The sequence below is a fragment of the Hemiscyllium ocellatum genome, chromosome 28 (genome assembly GCF_020745735.1).
Source record: "Hemiscyllium ocellatum isolate sHemOce1 chromosome 28, sHemOce1.pat.X.cur, whole genome shotgun sequence".
Classification (NCBI taxonomy): Eukaryota; Metazoa; Chordata; class Chondrichthyes; order Orectolobiformes; family Hemiscylliidae; genus Hemiscyllium; species Hemiscyllium ocellatum.
The window spans coordinates 41352303-41377963 of NC_083428.1; the positions used below are offsets into that span (position 1 = coordinate 41352303).

At 42.2% G+C, this 25661-nt stretch overlaps 1 protein-coding gene across 1 annotated transcript; it reads right to left on the reverse strand.

Annotated features, from left to right (window-relative positions):
• Positions 1–3469: 3469 nt before the first annotated feature.
• Positions 3470–25547, reverse strand: LOC132829005 (procathepsin L-like). The gene is made up of 7 exons (XM_060846265.1): positions 25461–25547; positions 22951–23073; positions 16748–16900; positions 10181–10402; positions 6402–6567; positions 5541–5646; positions 3470–3569 (listed from the first exon to the last, which is right to left on the reverse strand). Exons 1-7 carry the CDS (start codon positions 25527–25529, stop codon positions 3470–3472), a joined length of 939 nt encoding a protein of 312 aa, XP_060702248.1. The 5' UTR covers positions 25530–25547.
• Between the last annotated feature and the right edge of the window lie 114 nt (positions 25548–25661).

Genomic DNA, 25661 nt, shown 5'->3' on the forward strand with positions numbered 1-25661 from the left:
TGCATAAGTGCAGAGAAGATGTACCAGTATGTTGCCAGGGCTGGAGAATTGTAACTACGAGGAGAGATTGGAGAGGTGTGGCTATTTTCCTTGAAACAGAGAAGGCTGAGGGGTGACAGAGTTGTGAGGGGTAGGGATAGACAGGACAAAGCTGCTTCCCTTGGTTATGAGTTCAAAAATCTAGTGGTCATAGATTCAATTTAAGTGGGAGACGTGAAGAAAAATGTTTTTACACAGAGGGTGGAGGGTGTCTGGAATTCACTGCCTAAGTTGGTGGTGGAGGCAGGGACCCTAAACCCTTTCAAAAAGTACCTTGATCTGCTCTGTAAGTGCTATAAACTGCAGAGCTATGGGCTGTGTGCAGGAAGAAGGGATTAGAAAGGGCATCTGGGTGTCTTTGGGTTGGCATGGACAAAATGGACTGAATGGCCCCTTTCTGTGTTGTATCATTTCCATGGTTGTATTTCTATGGTTCTAAATGTATCTTCAGAAGACCATTGTCTGATTTCCTATGGTCAACATGGACAGGGTACAGACAGCATGGCAGCAATGTGTAAACATTGACCTGAGAGTTGTGCACTGTGGTCATTAGCCATGCCATCCGTGGGTAACCCTTGTTACTCACAAGCCACCACTGGAGATGTTGTGAGGGAGTGTATGTTGAAGGAATCTGGGACCCAGTGCAAAATGTGAGGGATATGACAGCTCCTGAATGTGGGAATGGTTGTCTGTGGCGACAAAGCTGGATACTGCAGGAGCAAAATCTCCTCCTGTTCAGGAATCTGGCTGGATGACACCATGGAACTCCAGACACCACAGGCACTTAGACAATGGCTCTTTATACCGGAGAAAATTCCAGTCTATCCCATTTCCAGCAATGGTTGTAAATCTGACAGCTACCTGCCTCTTTGTTATCGAGTCAGCTGGAGAAATTGTAGTGATTTCCCATAAAGGGCAATTCTGAACTCACCTCTGTACTTCCAGGTCACTAGTTGGGAGGTGCCATGCACATACTCAATTGAGATTTGAAAGAAGCTGGTTATTCGGAAGCTTTGATCCCAAAGTGGCTGAAGGTCTGCTTGGAGAAGATGGTAGATGTAGGTAATGGCTTCTCCACTCGCACCAAGATTTGCCCAGCATTGCCTTTCACTCACACTGCGGTAGCTGTAACACCTTCAGTGCATGCTGCTATGGTACACTGTTCAACATCACGGACTCTCCCTCTCAGGCACTGCTTTCTCATACACTCCTCCAGCTCCCTGGTTCTGTTGTCAGTGGACAAACCTTGTTCTTTCTCATCCTCCTTCCTAACCTCAGCAAAGCTGGTCTGGCTGCGAGGGGTACCTTGGTCAAGTCTCTGCCTTAGTGTACAGGGGAGGAAAGGTCAGAAATGAAAGGTTTGCTTTCCATTTGAGATCTTGACCGAGTCTTTACCAATCAAGCTGCTTGTATGCTGGATAGCCTGTAACAGTCTCTACACGGTAAAATGATGTATGACTGAATTGCTCTTCCCCTTGTGCAGGATCCTTACAGCTTGGATCTTTACATACCTTTCCTTTCATGTGTCAATTAGCTCAATTTGACTCGAGTTGGCCTCATTATCCCCTGTAATACAGACCTACAACTCATATTTAACATCCTACAGTATGATTCAATGCCTTTAGGTACATGGGCCTGTGAATATTCCCTCACTGCAGCACATGGAATAAGAAAATGGGGTAGCTAACAGGAAGCAGAAAGTAGGCTTTAATGGGTCTTTTTCAGGTTGGGAAGATGTAATGGATGACATGTCACAAGGATCAGCACTGGGACCTTGCATTTAGAATTTTACATTTTGCAAAAAGTAAAAATAAAATTTATACCATTGGATGAAGAGGTGGAAGGTACTATTGCTTAATTTGTTGATGACATCAAACTAGGAACAAATGTAAATTATGAAGAGGATTAAATGATAAATAACATGAGTATATGTATAGGTGAAGTGAGTGTACAACAATGTGGTTAATAGAGTATAATATGGGGAGAAATGTCAATAAAGTAAAAATAAAACAAAAGCTTGGTGTTTAAATGCTGAGAGCTTCAGAGTTCTGAGATGTAGAGGGATCTGGGAAACTTCGTGTTTCTCATTTCTGCCTGACAAGATTGCAGCCGTGAACAAAATTCCAACAGGCGAGATTTTAATGAATATTCATTGATGGTAATGAATGCAAAAGAGTTTCTCGGTGATCGGGGGGGGGTGGAGGGGAGGGGAGCAGGGTGGGTGGGAAGGTATGGGGTGGGGCAGGAAAGCCAAATGGTTCTGAGAACTTTATACCAAAACTGTAACTACAGACTGGAAACTGGAGAATTGTCTCGGTCCTAATTCAGTTCCCCATCTGCCTGGCCACTCATCTAGCCTTCCCTCAGCTTCAGGTAAGTCAGGAAGATTCTACCCAGCATCTTAGTTACTTAGTCCTATTAACGTTATCGGACTCTGCTGGTACAATCTGCTAGAATTTTCCCAAATCATTATTCTCTTTACAATGGTAAAATATTCCATAATTAAACTCTCCAAGTGTGGTTCTGTCCCCATGTACAGTCTTCAAGTAGAAGGGCTACCTCGCAGTTGGAACCAACCATCACAACTGGACCTTCACCATGGAGTATGGTTTGCCAGTTTGCAGAAAAAATCATCGGGATCATTTATAAAGTATTGCCAATTATAAAGTATCAGAGAAGACCAGGACAGGGAGTAAGGAGGCTGGGCAGCAAGTCATGTATTGGAAATCTTCGAGGAGAAAGTGAGGACTGCAGATGCTGGAGATCAGAGTTGAAAATGTGTTGCTGGAAAGGCACAGCAGGTCAGGCAGCATCCAAGGAGCAGGAGAATCGACGTTTCGGGCATGAGCCCTTCTTCAGGAATGAGCAATTCCTCAAGAAGGGCTCATGCCCGGAACATCGATTCTTTTGCTCCTTGGATGCTGCCGGACCTGCTGCGCTTTTCCAGCAACACATTTTCAGCTCAAGTATTGGAAATCTCCAGGATTACATCTGATCAGAATTGGAAACCAATTGCACCCACCCAAAACTATAATTTTATTTTAGTGAGCTAGCTTCACAGATTGATGAGCAATGATCTTTAATGTATCGCAACAACAATTTACATTTATGTAGCAGACTTCAATGTAAGAGAACTGTTTTAAAGGAAACTATTACAATGTTCTTATCCATAAAATGCTCAGGTGAAACTACGGTATTGAAGTGCATCCAGTTTACACATTACATTGATCCTAAACAACAAATTCTTGTTCCTACCAAAAACAAAGAAATGTGTATTTATATTTTGTCAATATATTTGTAATTAATGCTCCAGAAACCACAATAGCAATGGAGACCAATAGTATCAATGTTAATCTTTAAATTTAGTAGCTTCAGTCAGACGTCATTCTGATTCTTGTTGATGGACTTTTAGGCAGCCTCACTTGATGAATCACACCTCAGGATAAACGGCAGTTGTAGCAATCCCACAGTTGTTATCCATATCCTTAGCCATGTGAACATATCCTTCATTGCCCCAACTTGTTCCCCAGCTGAAATTTTAAAAACAACATTGTATCACAGTCCAGGCACAACACATTAGTTTTTTTTTAGTTATTTGTGGGATATGTGCTTCAAGAGTTAGGCCAGCATTTATGCCCTGTCCCTAATTGCCCCAGAGAAAGCGGGGGTGAGCTGCCTTCCTGCAGTCCTTGGGGTGTAGGGCTGTTTAGAAGGGATATTCTTTGAAATAAGAAGTTTTGCTATTGATTATGAACACAAAGACCAAACACAAATAGCCAATGAAAAGGTAGTTTCTGTAGAAATGGAACCAACTTAGAGTTGGAGAGTCATACAGATGTACAGCACAAAAACAGACCCTTCGGTCCAACCCGTCCGTGCTGACTAGATATCCCAAGCTAACCTAGTCCCACTTGCCAGCACTTGGCCCATATCCCTCCAAACCCGTTCTATTGATTTACCCATTCAGATGCCTTTTAAATGTTGTAATTGAACCAGCCTCCACCACTTCCTCTGGCAGATCATACCATACAGGCACCACTCTCTATGTGAAAAAGTTGTCCCATTTAAATTTCTCCCCCCTCACCCTTAACATATGCCCTCTCGTTCTAGACCCCCCCAATCCAGGGAAAAGACCTTATCTGTTTATCCTATCCAAGGCCCTCATGACTTTACAAACCTCTATAAGGTCACCCCTCAGCCTCCGATGCCCCAGAGAAAACAGCCCCAGCCTATTCAGCCTCTCCCTGTAGCTCAAATCCTCCAATCCTGGTAACATCCTTGTAAAGCTTTTCTGAACCCTTTCACGTTGCACAACATCCTTCCTTTAATGGGGGTGGGGGGAGCTGGGGGACGTGGAACCAGAATTGCAAGAAAAATTCTAAAAGTGGCCTTGTCAAGATAAAACTAAGCAAGACTGAAGGTTGCACTGTGAATTCAGCAACTGTTTCACAGAGAAATCCTTCTTTCCAATAGCAATTCCTATATTTTCCATCAGGAAGGACCAAATAGCTGGACTTCAATCAGAATTTTCAATAGAGGAAAATGTAATGCGATGGTAATGACATTTTTCTTATTAATTTCATTTTAACAGCACTGACTACAACAGCCACACATCCAACACTTCTGTCTAATGTTAATCAAAGGCCTGAGGATGAGAATTTTACGTTTTAAATGTCCCTTTTGCGGAGTAATAAATGGCTGTAAGGAAATAATGTTAAATTAGGACAATTGTCCCATTTACACTGTCGCAAAAACTCACAGATGTTTCATTCCCCAAGGCTGATACCCAGTCAATGCTGTAAATGGTGTTGATATTGGACTATTAGAATGGCCCTGACTCCTGAAAACAGGATCTGCTTAGGTGTATGGGTAAGTGGTTGGGCAGAATTTCAGCTCTCATACAAGGGGTGATGTGGTGGTTCAGCGGTTAGCACGGCTGCCTCACGGCACCAGGGACCCAGTTTCAATTCTGGCCTTGGTTGTGACTGTCTGTATGGAGTTTGCACATTCTCCCTGTGTCTGTGTGTGATTCCGCCAGGTGCTCTGGTTTCCACCCACAGTCACAACCTTGTGCAGGTTAGGTGGATTGGCCATGCTAAATTGTCCCATAGTGTTCAGGGATGAGCAGGCATGGTGCGTCAGCTCTGGGAAATGCAGGGTTACACAGGATGGTTCTGGGTGGGATGCTCTTCAGACAGTCAGTACAGGCTTGATGGGCCAAACATTGGGATTTTATGAAGAGCCACCTCAGTTATCTGTAGAATTACAACCTCCAGTATTTCAACTTCCCTTCTGACTTCAGGGAAAAATTAAAAAGAGAGAAACATTCCAAATGGTTAAGATCAAATGGGCAAGTGCCGCAAATAAGGAAAGGGTGATTGATATTCTAAGTATATTTTGTTAGGTTTTGTTATAGTTAACTGAAAACCTACAGTAAAGTATTTTTTTATTTTGATTTGAATATAAAGACATTGAATTTGCAGACTCTCTGAGACACATACCTATTTTTAACAATCCAATATGGCTTCTGATTTTCAGTCCCATACCCAACAGCCAGCACTTCATGATCAAGATTAATAGAACTGCAATGGGGCTCATAAAATATACCTGGAATGAAAGAAACATTTATACCTGTTATTTTGGAATTGAAGTGTGGAAATCCCGGAATCACAGAAATGTTAGAGCACAGATGGAGCACACCATCTCTGAACCAGTTCTTCAAACAAGCATCATTACCATGTGCCAAAACTTTGCTTTTTCCTTCATATCCTTGCACTCTATTTCTGTCCAAGTGTTTATCTCTTGCATTCTTCAAGTAGTCAATTGAACTCGTCTCTACTACACTTCCAGGACCTTCCATACACTAACTACTTACTTTTTGAAAAATCTTTTTTTCACGTTATATTTGATCCTTTCATAAACCACATTAAATATGTGCCCTGTTGTTCTAACCCTTCCAATAGCACAAACAGTTTCAGAGAACCTTCACAGAGAGTGATGTACAATGGGAGAATTACTTAAATGTCATGGCAACTGAGAATAACTTTAAACACATCCCAAGAAAATGGTTTGTACCGAACTTTGTTTAATAACTCAGGTGTTCTCAGCTGACAAACACTATTTGTAACATTCCCCAATAACCCTTTATTCTCCATTTGCTAATTGTTCAAAGTATAATGCTCATTTTTTTTCTTAATGTGATACAAAACAATGCTCATTGAATACTAAAAATACAAAACAAGGTCATTACAATTAATTGTTAGCTTCATCATGTATGAATTTCAAAAGGTTGGCTCAAAATTTGTTTCGACCATTAATAGTTTCATTACATTGTGTACATTAATTATAAACCCAGCTCTTACCTGACTTATACAACATGAAAGATCTATGCTCGGCATCTATGGAGACAGATATAGGTCCAACTGTGGCCACTGCTGCAGCTAAATCTGCTTCAGAATTTTTTGGGATAATTGTGACACCCTTGCAAGTGGCAACAATATCTTTTTTATTGGATTTACAATCTCCATCCTAAAACCAAGAGACAAGGGTTAATGCAACATAAAACCAATAGAATTAATAGAAATGAGTAGAAATCACAAAAGACCAGAAAATCAACTGTGTCCCTCAGTGATAAAATCATCGAATCCCTACAGAGTGGAAGCAGCCTACTCAGCCCATCAAGTTAACACGAACCTTCTGCAGAGCATCTCTCTAGACCCACCCTTCCGAACCTACCCTATCCTGGTCCCTGTAACTGCACATTTCCCAAGGCTTGCCCACTTAGCCTGCACATTCCTGGACACTTTGGGCAATTTAGCATGTCCAATCCATTTGACCTGCACATCTTTAGACTCCTTAAATTCATGAATTTTCATGACTGTTTTTTAGTTGCTTGGTGAATATATCTCAACTAAAACATATTCCCGAACCTTTATATTAATGTAAGTAGGTCAATGGTTTTTTCTTCCTACACTTATGCATTTTATTTTGTGCTCCTCATATTTACAACTTCCCTGCATTGAACACTTTTTAACAGGTCATTTTCCTTCAAACGTGTTTGGCACAGGAACAGGCCATTTGGCCCAACTAATCCATTCTCCATTCAAGCATCCTCCTACTTTCACTCTTCTGAATCAATCTTTGTAACTCTCTGTCCCCTTTTCCCTCAGCTGCCTTGTCAGTGTTCCTCTGAAACACATCTACACTATTTGCTTTAACAGTTCCATGTGCTGATGAGTTCTGCATTTTCCGCATGCTTTGGATAAAGAATTTTCTTCCAAATTTCTCTATTGAGTTCCTTGGGGACTGTTCCATATGATGGTCTCTAGGCATGCTTTTCCTGTCTCTATCTACCTTCTCTGTCCACCATATCTTAGCATTGCCTCTCATCAATCTAAAATTCTCTACATCTGTTTGAAGAAAAAGAAGACCACCATAGGTAATCATGCGTTCCTGCTGTCAACCTTGTAAATGCTCTCTGCACCCTGCCCAGTGCCTTTTACACCCTCTCAATATGTTACGACAGCTCTCTGAGGAAAGAGCCTATGGTATTAACTTACTTCATTTTGTCCTTTTTAATTCAAATAAATCCTGCTCACCTACACTGTAGACCTTATCTATCCTTTGTGTAAAGCTGTTGCTTTGCTATTGTACATTCCCCACACATCACTGTACCAGCATTCTATTAAACCTGACTAAACTCATCAAGGGAGCCACGTGGTGTTCCGAGATGGAGCAAGTTGGTACAAAGGCTTGAATTTTGTTGGAGTTGGGTTAATGATAAATTACCAGCATTGACTGCCATTGCCTTTTGGAAAGTGACTGCTGATACAGCGTTTCAGACTTGCAAGGAAGTGGGAATTCTGAACCGTGGTCTGTCACTCAGGACTTTAACACAGGCTACAGTTTTCTGAACACTTCCCAGAGCCAGAATTGTTAAAATCAGTAAGAACTTCTTTTTATTGTTAGAAACACGTTTAAAGTTACATCTTGTCAAATTTAGTGCAACTGAATTCAAATGATGAATGAAACATGATGAAGATTAGGACTGGACTGAAAATGTAATTATCTATTCATGAATTGTTGCTCAACAATAAAATGTAAACTTTTTTGCCTTTTTAAATAATACACCTTCATCCCACACATGTGTCCCAATATTTTATTTGTTCAATGGAAAATGTTTGAATGTTTTTCTTTTGCTGCTCTTTGCTTCCTGCTGAGTGCCTGTGAAAATCCTGTAATGAGAGATGACATTGTACCAGTTCCTCAGTGAGGAACACTGCAATTGGCTGCTATACCTCAGTGAGGAACACTGCAATTGGCTGCTATACCTCAGTGAGGAACACTGCAATTGGCTGCTGTACCTCAGTGAGGAACACTGCAATTGGCTGCTGTACCTCAGCACAAAAAAAGGGAATTCTCATCAATAGGCTTCAAAATAGTCTCTTCATTATGACAGACATGAACATCATAAAGACATTCTGAAGCGATAATTAGGCTCAGAGGTTCTGCACATAGTGGATAGCAGTTGAGGGAGTGAGAGGGTGAGAAATTATGGAGGAGCGAGAAGGGAAATGAGTGGGAAGAGAGAGTCGAGGTACATAGTTGGGTTATGGGGATAGAAGGTGAGACTAAAGGAGGTCTCACTCTCTTTTTGAGAACTGGCTGCATGTCCCAGTGATTTTTTTTTTAACCAAGACGCCTCTGTCCAGCTCCGTCTCCACTTGGGCCTGGAGTGGATGCAGTGGCCTCAAATCCAGGTCCTTCGCTGTTGCCCCATTATATGTGGCATGAGGCAGGAGGTGGGATCACCACAACAGAAAATGGCCCAACTCCCAAATCCCAGCTCCAAGTTGGAAATCCAGCCCATCAAGGACAGCACCATTGGATAGAATGGTCATAAACAGAGGGAATCATGCTACTGGAGGAGAAAAGTTTCCTTCCCACTTGCATGATCTCGGTGTGCAAAGTGGAGCGGGGATGGGAACCCTAAAACTCTGCAATGACTCATTTAATCATCGTGGGATGTGGGTGTCACTTTCCAGACCAACATTCATTAACCGTCCCCAATTGCCTTTGAAAAGGTGATGGTGACCTGTCTTCTTGAACCACTGCCGTCATGTAAGTATAGGAATACTCTTAGTGCTGTTAGGGAAAGATGTAGATTTTTACAGAGTGTCTGTGGATAAACAGTGATTAATTTCCAAGTCTGCACAGTATGTCACTTGGCGACAAACTTGGTGTTTTGGTGTCATTGTTGTCTTTATCCTTCCAGATTATAGAGTTCACCAGTTGGGAAGGTGCTTGAGTTGTTGCCATGCATCTTGTAGACGATACATATTGCTGCACTGTGCATCAGGGTTAAAGCTAAATGGTGGCTAATGGTTGGCCAATCAAACAGATTATTCTGTTCAGGATGGTGTCAAGTTTCTTGAGTGTTGTTGGGAGCTGCACCCATCCAGGCACGTGGGAAGCGTTGCATCACACTCCTGACTTAATTAAACCTGGTATTTGGTGGACAGAGTTTTGAGGGGTGGGGGGGCACAAGGGGAATTGTTTGGCACAGAACTTGTAGCCTCTGACGTAACCTTGTAAACACAACATATACAAGTCATCCTTTTCAGTTTCTGTTCAACGGTGACTCCCAGGATGTTGTAGTGGGGAATTCAGTGATGGTAATGTCATTGAACACCATTAGATTCTCTCTTGTATATGGCCATTGCTTGTCACTTTTTATGGAGCAAAAATTGCTTGCCACTTATCAGCCCAAGTCTGAATGTTGTCCAGGTCTTGCTGCTTTTGGACATGGACAGCTTCAGTATTGAAGCAATCGCAAGTGTTGCTGAATATTTTGTAATCAGTGAACATCTCAAATTCTGATGATCGAGGATAGGTCAATAATGAAGCCGTTAAAGATGGCTGGGCCTGGCAAACCCCATGAGGAGCTTTTGCATTGATGCTCCAAGGCTGGGATTTCTAATAATCGCTTTTGTATTCCTTTGTGCTAGATCTGTAGCATATCTCTACCAATTAGCCAATCCCTCAGAGAAGAATTTAAACAGCCAGACCCAAAAATGGATATAAATACTTGCTCATTTAACAAATACAAAATTCCATATCATTAAACAGAAAAGAACATTACCTTTGCAGTGTAGGGGTATGACTCTTCTGAATTAATACCATGTTCTTTGATAAACAGAAGGGCCTGCACTTTAAATCCCCCATTGCAGCCTCTGTTTCCCACAGATTGGGTACAGTCCATCAGGTACTGCTCACTCAGGGAAATGAGCTTTCCTGTTTTATTAAAGACTTGTCCTTCAAGTACTCCAGTAGTGCTGAAAGCCCAACAAGAACCACACTGCCCCTAATATAGAAAGAATCACAGGGAGCAACATTTGTGATTGCTTATTGCACTTAGAAAACTCACATAAAGGTCAAAAGCTGTAGCACAGGACTCCAAATTTGAAAATATTTTCACTTCATCTAATATCAGATCAGCTGCCTGGTATCCATTTCTTCTTTCATTCATAATGATTTTCTTTCTCACATATATTTAGCCTGAGGCTTTTAATCTTTAAAAATTGAATGCTTAATGGAAATTCTTTTGTGAATCATCCCTGAGCTACATCGCCAACACATTAACTTTAAAATTTTGCTCTCATTTTCCTTCAAGGACTCCATTCTTCCTCATCTCTATAACTTCCACCAGATCCTCAACTCTCCTACCTGTTTATTTTTATTCTTTCAGATGTGGCATCAATGCCAGCATGTGTTACCCTTCCCTCAAGTGAATATTTTGCTCGTCCATTTTAGTGGGTGATTGAGAGTTCCTATGAGTCTGGAGTCATCTGTAGGCCATGCCTGGTCAGAACAATAGATTTCCTTCCTTAAAGAATGTGATATAACCAGATGGAATCTTACAGCAAGAGATGATGGTCATGGCCGCCATTACAAAGAATACATTTTGAATTCCAGATTTATTAATGGGAATCAAATCCACTAGATGTCATATTCATAATCATAGAGCCATACGGCATAAAATCAAGCCCTTTGATCCAACCAGTCCATGCTGAACATAATCCCAAATTAAACTACTGCCACCTGCCTGCTCCTGGCCCATATCTCTCCAAACCTCTCCTATTCATGTACCTATCCAAATGCCTTTTGAACATTGTAAGTGTACCCATATCTACCACTTCCTCAGGAGGTTCAATCCACACGTGAACCCTCAGGTCTTTTTTAAATCTCTCCCCTCTCACCTTAAAAATGTGTCCTTAGGTCTTGAAATCCTTCACCCTAAGGAAAATAAACCTACCATCAACGTTATCTATGACCCTCATGATTTTATAAACCTCTATAAGGTCACCTCTCAACTTCCTACACTCCACTAAAAAAAAGTTCCAACCAATTCAGCCTTTCTTTACAATTCAAGCCTTTCACACCTAGCAACATCCTGGTAAATCTCCAAGGCTATTAACCTTGATTTCAGGATTGCTGGCCCAACAGCATTACCATGATGCCACCAGTTCGGCAGCTGAAGAGCTCTAATGTTATCAACCGTACTGAGTGGCTACATCTTCAGCTTCCAAGCCTGTATCTTTAGGATTCCCACTCTCAGTACAATTTGAAAGCCAGAGATATGGCTGCAGTGTAACATGGCTTGGAACCAGAATCTTTAAGAGTGTAGGACATTTTGGAATGACAAGAAAATATGAAAAGGTGGAGGATAATTAATTTCAGTATTAGCACAATAGAGAGAGATAACCGAAGTTCAGGGAAACGATATGTTTGGTTCGCAACGATAAAAGATTAAGGGAAGAAGTCGCTTGTGGGAATGGTGTTGTGACCAAAATATAGGGAGCAGTAAGGTAGGGCATAAAGGAAGAAATGATGAGATCTTTAGAGAAAGACATAGTGATACTCATGAGAGACTTTAATCCACATATTGACTGGAAAAGCTAGATGGAGATAGGTTGCCTAGATGAAGAGTGCATACAATATGTCCAGGACAGAAGCATATTCTGATCAAAACACAGGCTATGGAAGAGCTGGTATTCTGCAATGAGATAGGACGAGTTAATAAACTCTCAGTGAAGGTGCCCCTAGAAAGTAGAAACAATAATATGATTGCATTTACATTCAGTTTCAGAGAGAGCAAATTAATTTGAGACTTTTCAAAAAAAATAACAAATGTGGGCAATTATAAAGCCATGGAAGTAAACCAGCTAAAGTAAATTGGCAAGTTCAGTGAGAGAATAGGTCAATAGAGGTGCAGTGGCAGATATTTAAGAGGCTATTTCACAAGGTACAGAATAGATCCAATCTAACAAGTAAGAACAATTCCAAAGGGCAAACCCACCATTCAAAATAAGTACAATGTTAAAGATAGTGTCTAACTTTGGGAAAATTCATATTGTTGAGCAATGATACATAGCAGGTAAGAAGTTTGCACAGAATTTTTCAAAAGCAACAAATGAGCAAATAAAAATAAAGAAATAAAAATAGAGCACAAGAGAAAGCTCGCTGGAGTTATAGAGAGAGATTGTAAGAGTTTCTATAAATATTAAAGAAAGATGGCAAGGTGATTCCTGATGAAGGACTTGTGCCCCAAAACATCAACTCGCCTGCTCCTCAGATGCTGCCTGACCTGCTGTGCTTTTCCAGCAACACACTTGCAATGGTGACTCAGTGATTAACACTTCTGCCTCACAGTGCCAGGGACATGGGTTCAATTCCAGTGTGCAGTGACTGTCTGTGTGGAGTTTGTACATTCTCTTCATGTCTTGTGGTTTTCTTCTGGGTGCTTTGGTTTTCTCTCACAGTCCAAAGGTCTGTAGGTTAGGTGGATTAGCCATAGTAAATGAGAGGTTACAGGGATAGGTCAGGATGCTCTTCAGAGGGTCAATTTGGACTGATGGCCTGTGTCTGCATAATTGGTTTTTCTATGAAACAAAGAATTAATTTACAATTTACATTGATTCTTTAGAAAGTAAGTCCGGAGAATTAGTAATGGAAAGTAAGGAAGTAACAGATGAATTGAATAGACGTCATCGAGGGCCAAAAGGCTTGGACTGCATTGTAATGTTCTATGTATTGCACCAATCTTTATTGTAGAAGATATAAGCATCATCACAGAAGGAATGCTACATCAGCAACTGGAATAGGTGGGGAATTCGGGCAGGTTGCAGGGATTAAGTGGTACCGAGTAAATTGTTGGAGCTATGGGCCTGACAATTGCCTGGAGTCTGATGCACTTTATCCTAAAGTCTTAAGGAAGTTTCCAGTGAAATGGTAGATGTGCTGATTCTAATTTTCCAAAACTCCCTTGATGCAGAGATGCTCCCATTAGATTGGAAGACAGTGAATTTGAAAAGGCAGGGTGACTGAAAATGGAAACAATTCTGCCTTTGGAGGTAGTATGGGCTGAAGTCAGAAATAGGAAAGGTGCAGTCACCCTGTTGGGTGTTTACTATAGGCCCCCCAATAGCAGCAGAGATGTGGAGAAACAGATTGGGAAACAGATTTTGGAAAGGTGCAGAAGTCACAGGGTCGTAGTCATGGGCGACTTCAACTTCCCAAATATTGATTGGAAGCTCTTTAGATCAAGTAAATTGGATGGGGCGGTGTTTGTGCAGTGTGTCCAGGAAGCTTTTCTAACTCAGTATGTAGATTGTCCAACCAGAGGGGAGGCCATATTGGATTTGGTACTCGGTAATGAACCGGGACAAGTGATGGGCTTGTTAGTGGGTGAACATTTTGGTGATGGTGACCACAATTCTGTGATTTTCACCTTGGTTATGGAGAGAGATAGGTGCACACAACAGGGTAGATTTTACAATTGGGGGAAGGGAAATTACGATGCCATAAGACAGGATTTGAGGAGCATAAGTTGGGAGCATAGGCTGTCAGGGAAGGATGTGGTGGAAATGTGGAACTTTTTCAAGGAACAGATACAACGTGTCCTTGATATGTATGTACCTATCAGGCAGGAAAGAAACGGTCGTGTGAGGGAGCCTTGGTTGACAAGGGAGGTTGAATGTCTAGTAAAGAGGAAGAAGGAGGCTTACATAAGGTTGAGGAAACAGGGTTCGGACAGGGCAGTGGAGGGATACAGGATAGCCAGAAGGGACCTGAAGAAAGAGATTAGGAGAGCTAAGAGAGGGCATGAAAAATCCTTGGCGGATAGGATCAAGGATAACCCCAAGGCATTTTATGCGTATGTAAGAAACATGAGAATGACGAGAACGAGGGTAGGTCCGATCAAGGACAGTAGTGGGAGATTGTGTATTGAGTCGGAAGAGATAGGAGAGGTCTTGAATGAGTACTTTTCTTCAGTATTTACGAACGAGAGGGACAGTATTGTTGAAGAGGAGAGTGTGAAACGGACTGGTAAGCTAGAAGAGATACTTATTAGGAAGGAAGATGTGTTGGACATTTTGAGCAACTTGAGGATAGACAAGTCCCCCGGGCCTGATGGGATATATCCTAGGATTATGTGGGAAGCAAGAGAGGAAATTGCAGTACCGTTGGCAATGATCTTTTCGTCTTCACTGTCAACGGGGGTGGTACCAGGGGACTGGAGAGTAGCGAATGTTGTGCCCCTGTTCAAAAAAGGGAATAGGGATAACCCCGGGAATTACAGGCCAGTTAGTCTTACTTCTGTGGTAGGCAAAGTAATGGAAAGGGTACTGAGGGAAAGGATTTCTGAGTATCTGGAAAGACACTGCTTGATTAGGGACAGCCAGCACGGATTTGTGAAGGGTAGGTCTTGCCTTACAAGTCTTATTGAATTCTTTGAGGAGGTGACCAAGCATGTGGATGAGGGTAGAGCAGTGGATGTAGTGTACATGGATTTTAGTAAGGCATTTGATAAGGTTCCCCATGGTAGGCTTATGCGGAAAGTCAGGAGGCATGGGATAGAGGGAAATTTGGCCAATTGGATAGAAGACTGGCTAACCGGTTGAAGTCAGAGAGTGGTGGTAGATGGTAAATATTCAGCCTGGAGCCCAGTTACAAGTGGAGTTCCGCAGGGATCAGTTCTGGGTCCTCTGCTGTTTGTAATTTTTATTAATGACTTGGATGAGGGAGTCGAAGGGTGGATCAGTAAATTTGCAGATGATACGAAGATTGATGGAGTTGTGGACAGTGAGGAGGGCTGTTGTCGGCTGCAAAGGGACTTGGATATGATGCAGAGCTGGGCTGAGGAGTGGCAGATGGAGTTCAACCCTGCCAAGTGTGAGGTTGTTCATTTTGGAAGAACAAATAAGAATGCGGAATATAGGGTTAACGGTAGGGTTCTCAGTCAGGTGGAGGAACAGAGGGATCTTGGGGTCTATGTACATAGATCTTTGAAAGTTGCCACTCAGGTGGATAGAGCTTGTAAGAAGGCCTATGGTGTATTAGCATTCATTAGCAGAGTGATTGAATTCAAGAGTCGTGAAGTGATGTTGCAGCTGTACAGGACTTTGGTTAGGCCACATTTGGAGTACTGTGTGCAGTTCTGTTCGCCTCACTTTAGGAAAGATGTGGAAGCTTTAGAGAGGGTGCAGAGAAGATTTACCAGGATGTTGCCTGGAATGGAGAATAGGTCGTACGAGGATAGGTTGAGAGTTCTCGGCCTTTCTCGTTGGAACGGCAAAGGATGAGGGGTGAGTTGATAGAGGTTTATAAGATGATCAGAGGAATAGATAGAGTAGACAGTCAAACTTTTTCCCCGGGTACAACAGAGTGTTACAAGGGGACATAAATTTAAGGTGAAGGGTAGAAGATATAGGGGAGATGTCAGGGGTGGGTTCTTTACCCAGAGAGTGGTGGGGGCATGGAATGCGCTGCCCGTGGGAGTGGTAGAGTCAGAATCATTGGCGACCTTTAAGTGGCAATTGGATAGGTACATGGATGGGTGCTTAATCTAGGATAGATGTTCGGCACAACATCGTTAGCCGAAGGGCCTGTTCTGTGCTGTATTGTTCTATGTTCTATGTTCTATAATAGCTTAACATATTGTCGTAAGGAAAATTGCCCCATTAAGGGTTATTGCTAAAAATAAAGGCACGTGCTACAGACTGGCATGGATAGAAGATTATGTTGCTCAGAGCAGGTAGAAAGTTGATGAAGATGGATCTTTTTCATTTTGGAAAGATGTCATGAGTGTTGTGCTGTTGAGATTGATGCTGGATCCTTACCTGTTTACAAATTATATAAATGACTTTGTTGAAGTGACGGAGGGTGTAGTTGCCAAATGTGCTGATGACACAAAGATAAATTGAAAACTAATTAGGATGAGAATTTATTGGGCATTTGCAGTCGTGTAAAATTGCAGGTAAAATCAGATCAGCTATGAGAGGTAGCAGAGCAGGCTCAAAGGGCCAAGTGGCCTCCTCTCTCTCTTGTTTGTGTGTAAATTGTGAAAAAAACACGAGGAGATTACAAAAAGATACCACTAGATTAACGGGTTGAGCAAGTTTATGGCAACTGAAATATAATTGAAATTGTCCATTTTGATAAGAAACATTAAAAGGCTATTAGAAAGTCTTAAAACTGAGATATATAGAAATTTCAAGGGAACCCTGTAAATGCTAATTTAATGGGAAATGAATGTCCTACTGTTTAAAAGGCCTTTAAGAACCAAGTAGTAAGCACCAAAAAATCAGATCATTCCTCAAAACGTCATACGTTAGTAAACATTGGCAACATTTTTCCTCATCTTTACCTGGTCCTTCACTGGAGTAACATAACCTTTGGGACGCCAGTCAACAGCTGCAGGCAGTTCAACATTCTTGTTTGCTGTAAACACTTTGAACGTGAAGTTCCCACCTCCCTTTTTGTTGAATTTATTCAAATATTGTCCAAATTCCTCAGCGGTCTGCAAAAATCAAGAAACTGGAGATTTATTTATCACCATGTTTCATGGGGTTCAGTGCAATCTACAGTAAATCCACATGCATTTCAATAAATCCTGGTTTCAGTTTTGAATTATGGTTTAGGACTTTTGTGAAGCCAGGTGAATCAGTAAGTTGTATCAGTAGAAGTGAATCAAAATGTCCAAGGTGTGGGTTGATTAGATTAGATTCCCCTACAGTGTGGAAACAGACCCTTCAGCCCAACAAGTCCACACTGACCCTCTGAAGAGTATCCCACCCAGACCCATTTCCCTCTGACTAATGCACCTAACACTATGGGCAATTTAACATGGCCAATTCACCTGACCTGCACACCTTTGGATTGTGGGAAGAAACCGGAGCACCCGGAGGAAACCCACACAGAAAAGGGGAGAATGTGCATACTCCACACAGACTGTTGCCCAGGGCTGGAATCGAACCCAGGTCCCCGGCACTCTGAGGCAGCAGTGCTAACCACTGTGCCACCATGCTGCCCCTTAAGTCTAAATGGAGTTTACATCTCAGATGGCATGATCAATGGAAACCCAATCATGGCTGATAACATTTCTCAACCCTCACTCTCCTGTTTTCTCCCTGTAACCTTTGATCCCTTTGATACTCAAGAACCTATCTATCTCTGTCTAAAATACACTAATGACCTGGCCTCCACAGCCTTCTGTGGCAGTGAATTCCATAGATTCACTACTTCCTGGCTGGAGAAGTTTCTCCTTATCTCTGTTCTGAAATGTCTTCCCTTTATTCTAAGGCTATGCCCTTGGGTACTAGTCTCTCCTACCAATGGAAACATCTTTCCAATATCATCTCTGTTCAGGCTATTCAATATTCTGTAAGTTTCAATTAGATCCCTCCTCATCCTTCTAAACTCCATCGATATAAACCCAGAGTCCTCAAACATTCCTCATATGTTAAGTTTTTCATTCCTGGCACCATTCTTGTGAACGTCCTCTGGATACACTCCAGGGCCAGTACACACAGGGCCCAAAACTGTGTACAATACTCCAAATGTGGTCCAATCAGAGCATTATAGAGTGTCAGATGTACATCTCTGTTTTTATATTCAAGTCCTGTCAAAACAGATGCCATCATTGCACTTGCCTTCCTAACCACCTAATAAATTAGCACTGGTTAGGGTGGCTCAGTGGTTAGCACTGCTGTCTCAGGCAACTGTCTGTGTGGAGTTTGCACATTCTCCCTGTGTCTGTGTAGATTTCCTCCAGGTACTCAGGTTTTCTCCCACAGTCCAAAGATGTGCAGCTTAGGTGAATTGGCTGTGCTAAATTGCCATTGTGTTCAGGGATGTGTAGGTTAGATGTATTAGTCAGGGGTAAATACAGGATAACAAGATAGGAGAATGGGTCTGGGTGGGATACTCCTCAGAGGGTCAGTGTGGACTTGTTGGACTGAAGGGCCTTAGAGATTTTATGAATAACATTAGGAGTGATAGTGGCAGTGACACACAGAGGATGGTTTTGCTCCATTGGTTCTAGTAAGGGATGAAAATCTATCTACCTTTCCAGCTGAGATTCACAAACATTCCTATTGAAATGTTTGAGCGATGCATTGACTGTGCTTTCTACCGCTCCGCCAACCTGTTCTTCCACTGACAGTGAAATGTTCCAACAACTCCTATCTGAATGGCACCAATAGAGGTGTCTCTCAGAGTCTGCCTGAAACTAACTGTCTACTCTGTCTGAGAGAGTCAACGCGCAGCTAGCAACCTTGCCGTGACAACCGACATGTGTTCTTTATCATAACTGGTCCATGCATTGTAATGGGCAAAGGCAGAACACTCAACATCAAGGATAGCAACGTTGAAGGTCTAACTGAGTTTGCGGATACCTTCTCAACATCTTCTGTTTTAAATCTGACTTTCAATATTTGCTCATCTCCTTAACATAGCTTTGTTTGGCGTGGTATTTTGTTGGTTATGATGTGGAAAGTGTTTGACATCAAAACAAGGCATCCAAACCCTTGTCCCACTCGTCTTCTTTCAAGTCTGTTGGAGTCTTGGCACACACTAAAGACAAAACCCTTTGTAAGAATGCAACATTGCTCATTCTTAAGACCATAAGACGTAGGAGTGGAAGCAAGGCCATTTGGCCCATTGAGTCCACTCCGCCATTCAATCATGGCTGATGGGCATTTCAACTCCACTTACCCGCATTCTCCCCGTAGCCCTTAATTTCTTGTGACATCAAGAATTTATCAATCTCTGCCTTGAAGATATTTAGCGTCCCAGCCTCCACTGCACTCCACGGCAATGAATTCCACAGGCCCACCACTCTCTGGCTGAAGAAATGTCTCCGCATTCCTGTTCTGAATTTACCCCCTCTAATTCTAAGGCTGTGTCCACGAGTCCTAGTCTCCTCACCTAACGGAAACAACTTCCTAGCGTCCACCCTTTCCAAGCCATGTATTCTTAACACTGTGAAGTTTCAGCACAGAAATCAGTAACCAGCATGCATTGGTAGTGAGTTTTGAAGATTGGGGGAATTACCAAGCACGAGTGAGCACAATTAGGTGAAGGTGGCAAGGAAGACCAAGGGAAAACTAGCAAAAAGGTCAACTCAACGTCTAGCTCTGTTGAAGAGGGCAGAGATAAAGATATCACGCACCTACTTTTTAATGGTTAGTTAATTTATGTTGTTAACGATGATGGGCGTTATTTGGTTAAGAAATGGAGGTCACATACAAAAAATAATTAAGCAGGAGACAGATTGTGTTGCTGCCCTGACCTCTAGATTAGAAGGCCCAGGTTCAAATCCCACCTGCCCTGGAGATATGACAAAATATGTCCAAACGGTTTGCTTAAAAATAAGAATTAGGGAGCAGAGATCATGTGACTAAACCAAATATCAAGGCAAAGAGTAATGTTTTAAACTTCATGGCTTGGTTTAATAAATGTCTAAAGAACATAATAATCTTGGTACCAATAATTGCTGAATGCATTGCTATATGTGTTCATAGGGAATTTCCAAAATATATTGTTTTTATATTAATCTGTTCTGAAATGTTAATTCTAACCTCTGTGGCAGGTTGAACTCAAACACCGACTTTCTGGCCCAGAGGAAGATATGCTGCCACTTGCATGTGGCTCAGTTGACTGGATGATTGTCTTCAATGCAGAGACTAACACCAACAGTGGTGTGAGTTCAATTCTTGCACTGGCTGAGGTGACCATGAAGGGCTCTCTTTCTCAGCCTTGACCCTCACCTGAAATCTGGTGACCCTCAGGTAAACGTACTGTCAACCGTTTCTCCCTAATGAGAGAGGAGCCCTATTGTCTGGTAGGACTGCGATGACTTTACCTTTACCCTATCACAAGATCCTTCACTTCCAAAAAATGTTGGATCTTTGATGTCATTCAGGAAGCACATTGCAGCTGCAATGCCACACAGGGCACTGGCTGTTTGAACAAATGTGTTTCCATACTCCTGGTGTAGGGTATTGGTTGGAGCAAACATGGAATCATGGAAAAGGAGCCTTTGGCCTAATTCGTCCATGCTGCCTATTTTTCACAATTAGTTTAGTCCCATTTCCCTGTGTTTGGTCCATATCCCTCCATACCTATCCCATCCATATACCTGTCTAAATGTTTCTTAAATGACAACATTGTATTTGCATCCACCATTACCTCTGGCAGCTCTTTCCAGACACATGCTCACCTCCCTCTGTGTGAAAAGAATTACCTGTCTGAACCCTTTTAGTATCTCTCTCCTCTCATTTAAACCTTGGGTTTCAGACTCTCCTATTACAGAGAAAAGCTGTTAGCTCGCTACCTTATCTATGCCTCTTACGATTTTATAGACCTCTATAAGGTCACCTCACAATCTCCTATGCTCCAGGGAATAAAGTCCCAGACTATCCAGCCTCTCCTTATAACTCAAAACTTCAAAATCACAGGAGTTTAAATCGAGAGGAAATGAATGACCTTCACAAGGAGACACTTGTGCAATCACAGACTAACTGTGGTTTCTTGGAGCGCTCCAGAGTAGTCTCATGATATGTCTTTATAACTGATTTATTGAAAGGACTTTCAAACACCATCACTCTCGCTGCCACACCTTTCACCTGAGATGTTATAGCTATTAGGAAAGATTCAAAGTTTGGGAGAAGATTTGTAGCTCGGGTGCTCGTTGTTGTGGTTCTGTTCGCCGAGCTGGGAGTTTTTGTTGCAAACGTTTCGTCCCCTGTCTAGGTGACTTCCTCAGTGCTTGGTAGCCTCCTGTGAAGTGCTTCTGTGATGTTTCCTCCGGCATTTATAGTGGCTTGTCTCTGCCGCTTCCGGTTGTCAGTTGCTGTCCGCTGCCGTGGCCGGTATATTGGGTCCAGGTCGATGTGTTTGTTGATAGAATCAGTGGATGAGTGCCATGCCTCTAGGAATTCCCTGGCTGTTCTCTGTTTGGCTTGCCCTATAATAGTAGTGTTGTCCCAGGACAACACTATACAGGAAAGCCACACACACAGACCAAGTCCTGAACTATGAAAGCAACCACCCCAACACACACAAACGAAGTTGCATCAGGACACTATTCAAAAGGGCCAAAACACACTGCAATACACCAGAACTGCAAAAAGAGGAAGAAGAACACCTATACAAGGTATTCACCGAAATGGATCCCCGTGCAATTTCATCAACAGATGCCTAAGGGAAAGATAACGGAACGAGGACATGCCACAACCCAAAGGACTAGCCACACTACCATACATCAGGAGCATTTCCGAATTGACAGCCAGACTGCTGCGACCACTAGGACTCATAACAGCACACAAACCAACAGCCACTCTCAGACGACAACTCATCAGGACAAAGGACCTGATACCCGGCATGAGCAAAACCAGAGTAGTGTACAAAATCCCATGCAAGGACTGCACAAAACACTACATAGGACAAACAGGAAGACAGCTAACAACCCGCATCCACGAACACCAACTAGCCACGAAACGACACGACCAGCTATCCTTAGTAGCCACACACACAGATGACAAACAACATGAATTCGACTGGGACAACACTACTATTATAGGGCAAGCCAAACAGAGAACAGCCAGGGAATTCCTAGAGGCATGGCACTCATCCACTGATTCTATCAACAAACACATCGACCTGGACCCAATATAACAGCCACTGCAGCGGACAGCAACTGACAACCGGAAGCGGCAGAGACAAGCCACTATAAATGCCAGAGGAAACATCACAGAAGCGCTTCACAGGAGGCTCCCAAGCACTGAGGATGTCACCTAGAAACGTTTGCAACAAAAACTCCCAGCTCGGCGAACAAAACCACAACATTAGGAAAGATGGAATAGGCCGAGGTTCCTTTCTTTAGAAAGGAGAGGGTTTCGGGCTGACTTACAAAGTTCTCTAAAATTATGACACAGAGAGAATGCTTCAAGCGAACTCAAAACAAAGGGTCCTGAACAGAAGAAATTAATTAATAACTGCTTGCAATGTGGAATCCCTACCTGTGGAGTAGCTGAGGCAAATGGTTTAGGTACTTCTAAGGGATCGCTAGATTTACACATGCTGGAGAAAGAAATCGACAGAGAAATTGACAAGGTTAAATGAAGAAGGGTGGGAGGAGGCTCATAGCAAGCATAAATTAGGTTGAATGGATTCTGAGCTGTCAATTCTATGTAATATTACAAAATGTCATTTTGTTTTTATTCATTCATGGCTGGACAGCGTTAATTGTCCATCCCTAATTGCCCAGAGGGCAACTAAGAGTCAACCGCATTGCTGTGGGTCTGGAGTCACATGTAGGCCAGACCAGGTAAGAAGGCAGTCTCCCTCTCACAAGGACATGAGTGAACCAGATGGGTATTTCCCCAGCAATTGGCAACAGTTTCATGTTTATCAACAGACTCTCAATTCCAGATTTTTATTGAATTCAAATCCAGCCATGGCAGGTTTTGAACCCAGGTCCCCAGAACATGACCTGGATCTCAGAATTAACAGTCGAGTGCTAAGACTACTATGGCATCACCTCCCCAAAAACACTTCTGTACCTACCAGATCTCCAAACTGGTTCATTCCTACTGTAAAGGTGTGCTTTCCCATTGAGTGCTCAAGGTTGTGCTTTGCAACATATTTCATGTTGTCCTCCCAGACCATTCTTCTATAATCTGCATTCCTCTGAAAAATCATGCAACAAAGTCAAATTCAAATTGTTTTCACATTAGAAACATCAAAAATATTTTAAAGGTAGGCCCCAGTGGTAAAGGAATCCATGTGTTTCACTCCAACTCATCACTGGAGAAATGTTCGCTTCCAAACAGTGACAAGAATGTGTTTAGTCCAAAGATGAGTATTGAGGTTAGTAGCACACTTGCATTTCAGAGACATCTATATAAGCACATGAGATACAAAAGAAAAGGAGGATGCGCTCGGGGTAAAATGAAAAAGAATGTTGATTTGTTTGAATCACAAAACTGACGTAGACCTAATTAAACCAAGTGACTTGTTTCTGTGCTTTAGCCTGAAATTAAAGTAGATTTTTGAGAAGATTTGTAACTCAGGTTGAGATTCTGGATGTAGGTTTGTTTGCTGAGCTGGAAGGTTCATTTCCAGACGTTTCGTCACCATACTAGGTAACATCATCAGTGGGCCTCCGGGTGAAACGAGCAAACCTACATCCATTAAATAGATTCTATAAAGCACAGCTTGACTTCCAGAGCTGCATCAATGAGTGGAGAAATAAAATCCCCCAAAATGTTGTTCAAGGACATACATGAGTAGAATTCAAATAGAGCTTCTAAAATCAAAGAGTCATAGAGCCATACAGCATGGAAACAGACCCATTGGTCCAACCAGTCCATGTCGACCAAGTTTCCCAAACTAAACTAGCCCCATTTGCCTGTGCTTAGCCCCTATCCATCAAAACCTTGCTTTCTCACATACCTGTCCAAGTGTCTCTTAAATGTTGTGTCTGTGCCTGCATCCACCGCTTCATCAGCCAGTTCATTCAAAATACAAAGCACCATCTGTGTGAAAATGTTGCCCCTCAGGTCCCTTGTCCCTTTTAAATCTTTCTCCTCTCACCTTAAAATTGTGCCCTCTAGTTTTGAACTCCACAACCCTGGGGAAAATACATTTGCTATTCACCATATCTATGCCCCTCATGATTTTATAAACTTTTAGAAGATCACTCCTCAGTGTCCTATGCCTCTCCTTATAATTCAAACCTTCCAGTCCTGTCAACATCTTGGTAAATCTTATCTCAAACCTCTCCAATTTAACAATATCCTTTCAATAGCAGGGTAACTGGACTCTGGCCCAGTCCCGGCCAATTTATCACAGATTGGACAATTGTGACAACTGTACACTAGTTGCATTAATACTGGCTTTGGTTTAATGAGTGATAGGTCTCATTCCTCTGAAACTGTGGGTTCAAGTCCCATTCCAAAGATCTATTCATATAATCCCAACTGACCGTTCAGTATAATACTGATAGTGTACTGCGCTGTCAGAGGGGCCATCCTTTGAATAAGATATTAAACTGAATAGTCTTCCCTCTCAAATTCATGTAAAAAGTTTGCATGGCATTGATTTAAAGAAAAGTTGGAGAGTTTTCTCAGTGCCATGGTCAACATTAATCCCTCAAAAAATGCTCTAAATGCAATTTTCTTGTCACTTACACCAATGCTGCTAAGATTAAACAGCATCGCCAGGTTGCTCTGCGCTGATGTGGCACTTTCAGGCATTAGGACCACTTCCAGTAATGGCCTTACAGGATCAGTGTGACGCAGCAGGGATGAGCAACTGGGATTGCCCACCATTTTTTGTATTCAGTAATAGGATGTGGACAGCACTAGGAGGACCGCTATTTGTTTCCCATCCCTCATTGCTCTCTCTGAGTGACTTGTACAATATAGTACCTCCCAACCAGCACTGATTTAACCAACTCTGATATCTTAGACATGAAAATGGGTTTTGATTGCAGCCTTAATTATATTGGTTTCTACCTCAATCGAGCAGTTTACCAATTCTAATGATTGTCCAGTGTCCAATCCCAGAAATCCCAGCCTTCCTCAAACCTTCTGCTGCCAAAAGCATTATTCACATACTTTCCACCTTGCGATTTAATTATTGCTCTCTTGAATCCTTTGCAATCCACAAAAATCAAATCGTCAAATGAGGTAACTTATTCCCCGTGCTGTGTTAAATTCTGTTCACCAGTTACCGCAATCCCATCCTCACCATCTGGTGGATCTTCACTCATTCGCAAAATGGTAACTTTAAAATATTACATTTCTCTCTGGATTCCTTCATATCCTGCTTGCCCTTGCTCCCCAAAAATCCCCCTCCCTTAATTGCAAGGGAAACAGAAATCCAATCGGCTACTACTGACTTTCTTAAAAGTTCAAAGTTCAAAGCATGACTAACATCTTACATTTCACCCTGGACTTCTCAGCACAACAGTATCAAACCAACCCAATAACTAAGCAACAGCTTGAATAACAAAGTTCAATAAATTAGAACAAAGACTCCTCAATAAGTGAAAACCCAACATTTACTCTTACCTCATTGTACTGCTTCCTGTGAAAGGATTTCCAGCCCAGCCAAGCTTCATCCAGTACTGGGTCAAACATGGAGCATGTGGTTAGTGCTGCCGTGGAGATTATGCAGCAACCCACAAATAAAGACAACTTCATGATGGACAGTCTGTTAGAACAAAGTTAATGGTCTGATATCTACAGGAAATACCGCTCACAGATTACAAT

What these genes read in the sequence shown, in the direction of transcription:
- LOC132829005 (XM_060846265.1), bottom strand. Translation starts at nt 25,529, where the DNA reads ATGTTTGACCCAGTACTGGATGAAGCTTGGCTGGGCTGGAAATCCTTT. An exon ending in TTTCATGTTGTATAAGTCAG is followed by an intron (nt 5,647 to 6,401) that starts GTAAGAGCTGGG and finishes CTTTCATTCCAG; the next exon opens with GTATATTTTATGAGCCCCAT. An exon ending in TATTGGATTGTTAAAAATAG is followed by an intron (nt 3,570 to 5,540) that starts GTATGTGTCTCA and finishes TTAAAATTTCAG; the next exon opens with CTGGGGAACAAGTTGGGGCA.